Genomic DNA, 10,090 nt, shown 5'->3' with positions numbered 1-10,090 from the left:
ACCAAAGAAGCCCTTGTTATTCTTTGCATCCCTTGTCAGGTTCAGTTCCAGCTTCAGCTTGACTTTCCTCACCCCATCCCTACACAACCAAACTTCATCTCTATACTCTTCCCAGGTTACCTGTCCTGTTTCCACTGCCTCCGCATTTGCTCCTTTCCTTTAGTTTGACCGGCAGGTCCCTACTCAGCCGTGATTGTCTCTTGCTTTCCTTGCCTGATTTATTGTTCCTGGGGATCACTAACTCTTGTGCTCTATGGAAGACTTTCTTAAATATCTACCAGCTCTGTTCCGCTTCCCTTGTCCCTCAGGGCAGTTTCCCAGGGGATCCTGTTGATTATCTCCTTGAAGAGCTGAAAGTTTCCCTTCCTAAAGTTCAGGGACCTAACTTTACTCCTTACCTGATCCATATCCATCAGGATCACAAACTCCACTAATGCATGATTAAGTTAAATGAGAAAATTATACTAGACCTGGGAGTTTTCCTTTAAAACCATATTTCAGAGTTTCTGAGGATGATAAACAGGCCTGATTGATACCGTCAACATGACACCCATCCTGGAAGAATTTCTGTCTATCTACAGCCTATGTAGTCCCACAGCTGTACATTAGGTTCTCAAAAAACAGATGCATCTGTCAAAGCACATACAGGATCAGGGCCTATGACACTTTGATAAGCCTGTGGTTTTTTTTACACATATTTCTGTTGTTTGAGATGCTCACTAGGTTTTTTTCTTTCTGGAATGAAAAGTGCCAGTGGTGTTTGTTTTTATTACTCTCGTTCCCTCCTTCCCTCCTCCAGGCAGGAAAGCACTAGCAGCTCTGTCTCATAGGTTGGCAGGAAATTTAAGACGGCAGTAAGCTGCTGTTTGGACCACCCCCAGGCTTTTTTTTTCCTGTTGATGCAGGAGACTATTTAATTGAGGGCTGATTTGTCAAACTTACTCGTTGACGCTCACCAGTACCTGCCTAAACACTGACGGTGATTCTTTCCCTTCCTTCCTCCTCTTTTGGACAAACACCCCACAACGAAGATGCTGCTGAGCCTGATTGCTCTGCTCTCTGCAGCCCTGCTAGCCAGTGCAGCCCCTCCGACTTGCTACTCGAGGGTGTTGTCTCTGAGCAAAGAAATCACAGAGTCCTTTAAGGAGTTGCAGACCTCCAAAGATGTGGTGAGTCCACCTAGAAATTGCTCCTGCACAGAAGCTGCAGGAGCAGCACCTTTTGACACAGGTTTCTCTCAAAACAAAATTGCAATGGGTCTTTCTTCTTTCCTGCAGGACTCGTGTGTGGAGACACTGCCCAGGCTGTATTTGGACATACATGTAAGTTTGCACACTTCTTTCTTACTGTTGTGCAGTAAAAGCAGTTTATGAAAAGTGAGAATAATTCTTAAGATTGTACCCCAGAAGAGTGGTTTAAAAGGAATGTTTAAAACTTTAATTAACTAGAGAGAGGAATGACAAAAAAAAAAATCTTACTTTGAACCTTATTAAAAGGTTCCTTTGGACTTTCTAAGATTTTACTTGATTAAAAAATGAGGAAATCAATATTTTTAAGTGATTGCCATATGTACATCATTAATTTATTGTGGAGAGCCTTTTCAGAAGTTAAATATATGCAACAAAGTTTTGAATAATAGTTTAAAACAAGAAAGGCAGAATAAAATTTCTTCACTTAATAAATCTACTTAAATTTGTATCCTGAGTGTTTTCTGATAGTTTTAATAAAATAAGTAATAAAATAATAATGTTGTTTCAATTAAAAGAAGTGCAGGAATACCTTTGCTGGCTTTTTCTGTTTTAAATAGCCACATGTTGAATCTAGAAAGAAAGTGTGCCTGAGGATATGGAAATGTGACACTGAGAAAAGACAGCAGTAGTCATCTTCCAGCAAAGACAAAATAGCCTCCTGCACACACAGTTAATGTCATAGTGTTCTGCCCTGGGATATTTGATATATTTTGCTTCTTTTCCCAGTGCTCCACTGAGTAAATAAAAAATAGAAAATATCAGAAAAAACAAATGTCTGACACATTTTTCCAGAAGCAACTACACCATCAAGTCTTATAATTTAGGACCTCTAGACCCCAGTTCCAGAGCTGCCAGTGTTTCACATCATTGCAAAGGCCAAGCAATGTGAGTCCAGTGCCTCAGTTTCCCTTGCCTTAAACAAGAGCTGGGGTATTTATTTACCTGCTTCACAAGGACATTGTGAAATTCGTGTTGTCTGTGCTTTATTTTGATAACACAAAGTTTGAGGTAAAAATTACTCTGAAAAAATCTTGACTGGTAGTCATGGTATTGCCTATTGTACAGGAACAGAGCAATCAAGTCTGTGAGATCTTGATAATCTGTTCATCAGCTAAATCAGGTGCTCTCTTAAAAGTAATACAGTGCACCTATTCTTTAGATAACTCCACCTACTACAGGAACAGATTTGATTGCATTGGCACTGCTGCCTCCTAAAGCACGTGAGAAAGAAGCTGACAGACCAAGACTGTATACATCCACTTTTCCAAGCACTTATTTGGACAAAACATCGTTGTTATGAAATATTGACAGTGAATTTTCCTAACTAGAGGTTACATAGATTACATGCACATAGAGGTAGGAATTCAAGGTTCCCACATAAGCAGTAAGAATTTTGGAAGTGGTGGACAAGGAACATAAATCTGTGTTTGTGGAGGGTTACACAGACCTCTTTTGCGTGCTTTGCAGAATTACTGTGTATTGGCAAAGCTCCGTGATTTTGTGGCCTACCCCAGATGTGATACAGTGGTTGAAGTGAACGAGCTGAAGGAAAAAGCCCGGAGCCTGTACACCATCTTGATCTCCTACTGCAGAAGGGTAGGTCAAGATGCATCAATATGGCCTCTGCTTTTAGCCCTATCTGTCTCCACACTGTTCCCTAACCAGCAAAACTGGATGAAGCCTGAGCTTCTCAACATTGTGCTACCTTCTGCCTTCCTCCTTATAAATGTTAGCCTTCTTTTTTTGTTTGTTTCTGCAGGACTTGGTGTTCCTCACTGATGATTGTAATGCTCTGGAAATTCCCATTGAACACTCCATCACTGAGAGCTAAAAGGGAGTTAACTCAAAAGTTGTACCCGGAAAATTTTCGAGGAGATCAAGAGTCAAAATATATATATATGCAGTCTACAACGTTAACAACTAAGATCTTTTTCAAGCACACTAGCAATATTATCTCAGACCTACCCATTTTTCTCCACCTTGGCAGGAAATGAATTGCATGCCTTGCATACCTACTGAGCTGCTAGGGAACATACCATTAGGGAGCAGTTTTTCATTTGGCAAGGTATGATATTTCAGCTTAGCCAAATGTATAAAGTATGTTTTGTTTAAACATCAGAAACTAGATTTTTTTTTTTACTCTTTTACGAATAACTAGACTCGTATATAGAAAACACTTTATGATTAACATTCTATCCTGACTTAGATGTTCTTTTTTTATTAGATGGGCAAGGAAGGGATCATATTTGTTTTTCTTAGTGTGTTTGATAGAAGTGTCACTCCATACTGGCAGATTTCTCTGCCTGTATAGTTCATACATGTGTGTTGATAGTTTTTGATGTCAGACTTGTGAGAATTGAGGTGAAAGTAATCTGTCTCTGTGGAAAACTAAATAAAAACAGCCTTCTAAACCAAGATGCTTGTGTCTTTCACAATCAAGCTGAAAAGTGTCATTCTTGAAAACTTACTTTTCACAGTCACTTTCAAGTTGTTTTTCATGGCACAAGCTTTGTTTCCATAGCAATGCAAACTTTGCTGCGTCTGCATGATTTGAAAATGTGAAAATTTCTACTAGGAGAATTTTTCCATACTGCAAACAATTTCCTTAATGAAATTAGTGATTTGGGGGTTTTTCAATAGAGTTTCTGTGTTGTAAAGCTTGCATTGTGACCTGGCAAACAAACTGCAGAGCAAGACATGTTTCGTTTTCTGCAGAAGCCCATGCTACACTGTCCCTAGAACTGGACCTTGGGTAAGTGTACAGGTAACCGTGGTATTTCTGCCCCTGCTGCTTTCCTGTCTCAAGGACACACACTTTCCAAAACGGTGTATTTGATGAGGATTTTCTCATGGATCTTCTCATGACTCCTCACTGTCTTTCTTTATTAAAGCAAATAAGTCTTCCCTAGACATTTGGTGGAACTCATGATCCTAACTCCAGATTTCTCCTGTAATATTCCCATTCTTTTTCAACCACTTTCGAAATATATTTTCTCCTGTTTCAGGCTGATTACCTCTGTGAAGAAAATGTAGCCTAGTTTATTTAGGACAAAATATCTTGCAAGAAGTCTTTGGAACTGGAAACAGAGTAGAAATTTTTATTTGCACTGCTTTCATTAGTAACTTTAGCTTTTTCATGACTGACAAGGACACACTGTCTGCAAAACACTCTTAGCGTGGCTACTTACCAACAGCTCCATTCTATGCTGTTACATCCTAGTTCTGCAGAAGCTGAGAAAAGCAAGTAGATGCTTTGGGGACTGTACAGACTTGAATGGACTTTAAAAGCCTATCCTCCATTTGTAGATGCTGTACATTTTATTCCCAGAATCAGGTTTGTTTGATCATTGGTGTGCTTTTAAAACAAGTACATTCCCTATGGTTTATGCTGTGACTCTCTCCACGTCTCACATGTCATTTTTAATGGAAAGTGTGCTGAAAGCAAAGCTATGCTCTTTCAGCTCACAGTAACCTGCTGTCATTCAGACTGTCTTAATGAGATTTGTGATTAGATGAACCCTTTTTATCACTACGTCTTTTTCCAGGTTGTCACAGTCCAGGGGGGGGAAAAAACCACTGATAAAGAGATCTAATTCACTTTTAATTTGCCAAGAAAACATCCGCTTCTCCCTTCAAGTAAGACATTAAGTTTATCAACTTTTTAATTTGCCATTATTCCAGGTAACTAAGGAGCAGTGGAGCCATTCATGCAGCTGAGCATTTATTCCTGCAACACAGCAGTCCATGCTCATTAGGGCCCTGGCCAACAGGGAGACTGTGGGGGGATTAAGAAGGACATATTTGTTGTAATTTGCCAACTGGCATCTTGCCTAGTTATTGCAGAATATTACTAAAAGCAAATCATTAAGAAACTGCACTCAGTTTTTACAGTCATTAGGGAAGAATTGCAGAAAAACAAAGCATCTGTTCTGTTTTCCTGCCTGTTGAAGGAGGTTTGTTGTAAGGAGCAGTCAATACTAGGACTAGGTTTTCTTTTGCAGACTTCTCTCTCTCTGTAAGAATCCTCACTAAAGACCTACCCTAAGACTCTTAAACTCTCCCTTATATTATCAAAGGGAATCCCAAAGCCCTGGAGACTGTCTCTGCAAAACTATTAAAAAATATTTATTTCCAATTTTGCTAAAAATTTATAGATCAATTTTACTAGAACCAACTCTTTTCCCTTCTTTTTTTTCCAGTCTTAGTTAAATGGGTTTTACTTAAGTGGGCAGTCTGTTCACTTAACTCCTCATACACTGTTTCACTGGTTTTTTGGTGAAATCATGAAACCTTTGAACAGATAATTAGATCATTCAAGGTGGTGAGGTTCCACTGGATAGCATGTGACTTGCTACTAATTAATGTGGTATAAATCTTAAGAATTTTTTTTTTAAGCAAAGGAAAAACAAGGCAGCATTGAGGAGGGATCTGATCTTTCAGGCTGTACACTTTACACTTTGAGAAGAGCATTTGCAAACACCAGGTTTAGGAGTGCCCACTTACCCATTGCACTTTTTCTAATACTTGTGGTATTTATGGGTTGTGCTAATGGGATGCTGACAGAGATTTTCAAAAGATTTGCTACAAAGCTGAAGTCTTGTAAATAATGTCACCTTTCAAACATTTAACCACTGTACTTTGACCAACATTTTTTTTTTCCACATTAAAATCTTCTCATTTTTGGAGTGTATGGCAGTGCAAGTGAAAATTACAATGGACAAACTTCATCAGCTTCATTTGTGCAACATTTTGGATTCCCACTTTTAAGCTTCCTATGGGCAGGAACCCTGTGCCATCCAAGATTTCACTCTTAGCCCACCAGAGTAAAGAAAACAGTCTGCAAGGCAGACACTGGTAGCTAAGTCATAATTCAGGGACAAGGTCCAGAGAAGGATCATGATCTTATTATCAAAGGATTTTTCATAGTCTAAGTTTCCTCAACATAGGGTAAATAATATAACAATGAACACAAAACCTATTAAAATATCTATCTTTTCAATAGATAACTATATAGATATATACCCTGAAATCTTGCTTCATATTTACAGGTCTGTAAAGAGTCCGTGTTCAGAGATATAAGAGGATTTTGAAACCAAACAGATGTGAGGGGAAGAAAAACCTCTTCAAAGATGATTTGCAATAGATTGAAATATATGGACACTACTTCATTAATATTCAAATACAGAAAAAAAAGTCAAAGTCATAGAATGAGGAAGGAGCTCAAGGCTCTTAAAGCATCTTTTGAGCCCAAGACTAACCTGGCTATCCCGGGTCATTCTTCTTAGTAGATGGCCTGAAAGACTTTTATGAAAAAGTTGGTCTAGAAAGCCCACAACAGTTCAAATCAATCCATTCCAGACCTCCTTTTGTTACAAAGTTTTACCTGGTACCCAATTTGCCCTCTCAAAATTTAAATCCTTTGCTTCCTTATTTGTTCATCACAAAAACGGAGATTGGATTGTTATTTTTTTGTCTTTGCAGCAGATGTTGGTATGCTGAAAGACTTCTGTCTCTCCCTATTCTATAGATCCAATTCTTTCAATCTTTCTTCATTGGTCAGAGGTCTAGAAAACATGTTCCTTCTTGTTGCCTTTTTTCTAGCTCTATTCACTTGGCTCCCATCTCTTTTGAAGCACAGTTCTTGAAGTTAAATATAGACATCCAGCTGAGGCTTTAGCAGTGTCAAGTGGTGTATAAAGAAAGATTTATCAGTAACGTTGTGAAAATAGTAACAAAAGAAAAATTATCTCCAAGTATCTGGAGACAATGTTTTATTTTTTATTTGAATGTTAAGATAAATATAGAAAGTTAGAGTACAAGCTGGTCTCACTACTCTATAATAAAGAAAATGTTTTGAGGAAAACAAAAAATAAACAAACAAGAACAACAGATAATGAAATACAATGACTGCTCCTTTTGCTGTCCTGTCCTAACTACTGAACACTTGCCTTCCCAAACAGAGTGGCTGCAGCTAAGTTGCTTTTTGGCAATGGTCTCTGGTCTATGCTATCCCCTTGACCACATCCAAAGTTTGTTTGGAAGAGTGGCATCTGCCCCAGGTCAAAACTGTGTCCAGAACTGTTATAACAATTTCCGGGTATAACCAGGCATGTTTCAACACCCGGAATGTTCCTAACACTAAGCAAATAAATAAAAGACTGATTTTGGAACAAAGTGGTTCAGTCATTCTCCTGAGAGAAGAGCTGTGCTTTCCAGACTGTTAATGCATTTCATACCACTATTGAATTCAAACACAAAACCTGAAGCAGCCCAGGGAACAAACTCCAAATCTTCCCAGTTTCCTTATGATTTTCCCACTGAATAAGTGTCGGATAAATGAGTTGGAAAGGTGTTATTCCTATTGAGAGAGAAAGGTCAAGATTGTAATTTTAACAAGCCAAGGTCAGATAGAACACTAATGACCTAGAAAGGGAAAAAATGTTATTTGGACATCACAATTTTTTCACTTGTTTGTTTTCCACTGATTAATACAGAAGGATCTTTTTCTGCAGTTGCAGAATTTAAGCTATTTTTTTTCTACTGTGAGTTCTCTGAGGTCCGTAAGTGTTTGGCTGTTCTTGTCTTCTTATGACAGCTAGACAGCCAGAAGATGGGGGCTTGGAAAGCTGGGGGCTTGGAAATCAGGCTGTTTATCAAATTTATTGCTTGATCAGGACACAGAGGCCAGGTCAAGGGAGCAAAGAAATACACTGTTCCATATCCTCCCTCTTCTAGTGCATAGGTTTATAACCCAAATCACAAGCCATACATCTGGGATTTACTTGCATTTGATGCCTCCATGCATCTGTCTCTTAGTTGCTGTGAAGTGTACTGCTTGCCTTAGTGTCCTCCTCTGAAATTCTAATATAAAGTCATAATAAATTTTTTAAATTTTTAATTTATTTTTTATAAGAACTGCAAATTCAGTTCTAGACTAAAGCATATCATGAGTAACTTTTATTCAGCCTTTATATGCACCAGGATGCATATCTTGGGCCTAACTCATGTCCAACTAGTGCAATTCAGAGTTGGGCTAAGCCATAGCTCCTTCTGGAGGCATGGCAGGCAGTTGCATTTATGTAGCACTTTCCTTCACTCAGCATTTTTATCCCCTTTAAACACTACTGCCTCATTTGTGTTAAATATCTGAATGTACAGCACCAAAGAAGTCCTAGGAGCCTGTGTCCTAAGCTTTGCCAAGCTTGTATGGACACTAGGAGAAAGTCTATGGTCAAATTACTTCCAGCATGGGGTACATATGCCATCTCTGAAACCCCTTTCATCAAAGGCAAAAAATGTCATGAAGTGATGCATGAAAAAGGAAGAATGACAGCATGACCGTCTGCAGGAGAAACAAGGCTGGGTAAACTTCCACCATGGCCACAAAGAGCAAGCAGAAGGTCAGAGCCACATCTTCCCCCTCTCCCATGCCCCAACTCACTGCTCAGCACTTGGGAGAACAAGTGGGCTTATCCAATTGCCTACGATAAACTTGACATAAACCTTGTCATTTTGCCGTGACCTACAGAGTCAAGTTTTCAGCTGATCCTAAGGGTCACTTGGCCACTTTGGCTGAAAAGAGAGCAAAGAACGGGGATAGTACCAAAGAAAAAACAGGCAAGAGCATCCTGCCCCTTTGTTTGTTCAAAGAAAGATACTTCAGCCTGCACAAAACTGTTTTCCTCAAACAACTGCACTGCATCAGTCTTACTCCATTCTCCTGTAATAGCATTTTATCACTTATGTCCTCACAAAGCAGACTTATGCAGAAGAGAAATTATGCAAATAAAATCATTTCTAATCATCACTGTCTTCAAAGGAGGACAACAAGAAGTTGCTCTCAAGAAAATCCATTGATAAGGATAATTATACAATTAGGCTTTCTCAGTCATCTCTTCATATATACAGTAATTACTTTCAACTTAGAATATTTTATCAGCATGGCATAAAAATCTGGATACAGATGTAGACAGGTGAAGAAAAGATCATGAAGTGTTTTATTCACATTAATTACACCTCATAATATCTCTGACAATTCAGAAAGAGATTATTAAGTTCAGGCATTGAAGCCTCTAAGCAGACTGCTTATTTAGTTATTTAAATGTGTTTCTGAGGATCTAAGTATGAACACTGGGACACAAACATCTTGCCTAGGATCAGACAGCAAATTGATGCTAGTGCCAAAAATAAAGCAGATGCCTTTTGAGCCTCCTCCTCTCCACTCTGAGCACTGCCTCTAGCACATGTCCACATGTAGTCTGAGTGTGGCTCTTGTATTTACTGACAACCAGCATTTTACGTGGCAATCAAACAGATTACTATTTTATTATTCCTGGTAAGCTTTTGACCAAAGCTAGGTTTGTGGTCCAAATTTAAAATGAATTCCTATTACATATGCCAGAACTGGTTTGAAGAACTATTTTGTCCCTGTTAAAGATCTCGTCAAGCCAAAGAAAGGGCAGTCTAATCTTTGTAATATGCATCTCCAAGTGACTTGCATGGGATGTACAATATTGAAAAGAAAAGATCTGATAGTCACAGCAAAATGTACTTTACAAATTGCCTTTTGGAAAGAACATAATCCAGAATTCAGCAGCAAACAATAGCTTCAGAACAGCCATGGGTTCCTAAAAAATGTTGAAATTCTGATAACAAACTGTTTAATCTGGATCACTGAAAGCACAGTGATTCAATACTAATGCCTTCAAAAGCCAATTCTGCAGCCACCACCACTGAGACCATATGATGCAAAACCCATCTTATGTGAGCAACAATAATTTTTCTCTTCGTTCCTGCAAAGTTTCAATTCCACCCTTTCTTCACTGTATCAAATGCAGAAA

General features: G+C 38.6%; 1 protein-coding gene across 1 annotated transcript; it reads left to right on the top strand.

The window, feature by feature from the left end:
• Positions 1-889: 889 nt before the first annotated feature.
• CYTL1 (cytokine like 1) lies at positions 890-3,665 on the top strand. The gene is made up of 4 exons (XM_017824501.1): positions 890-1,169; positions 1,278-1,322; positions 2,718-2,846; positions 3,010-3,665. The coding sequence occupies exons 1-4, from the start codon at positions 1,032-1,034 to the stop codon at positions 3,079-3,081; spliced, it is 384 nt and encodes a 127-aa protein (XP_017679990.1). The 5' UTR covers positions 890-1,031; the 3' UTR covers positions 3,082-3,665.
• Positions 3,666-10,090: the final 6,425 nt, after the last annotated feature.

Source organism: Lepidothrix coronata, unplaced genomic scaffold, assembly GCF_001604755.1.
Source record: "Lepidothrix coronata isolate B3197 unplaced genomic scaffold, Lepidothrix_coronata-1.0 Scaffold111, whole genome shotgun sequence".
Taxonomy (NCBI): Eukaryota; Metazoa; Chordata; class Aves; order Passeriformes; family Pipridae; genus Lepidothrix; species Lepidothrix coronata.
Note: the sequence above shows the minus strand (reverse complement) of the source record. Positions and strands in the feature narration are given on the sequence as shown.

Bases quoted from the DNA above. Each gene is read 5' to 3' on its own strand.
- CYTL1 (XM_017824501.1), top strand. From the start codon at position 1,032: ATGCTGCTGAGCCTGATTGCTCTGCTCTCTGCAGCCCTGCTAGCCAGT. The intron at 1,323-2,717 runs GTAAGTTTGCAC...CGTGCTTTGCAG, and splicing joins GGCTGTATTTGGACATACAT to AATTACTGTGTATTGGCAAA. The intron at 2,847-3,009 runs GTAGGTCAAGAT...TTGTTTCTGCAG, and splicing joins TGATCTCCTACTGCAGAAGG to GACTTGGTGTTCCTCACTGA.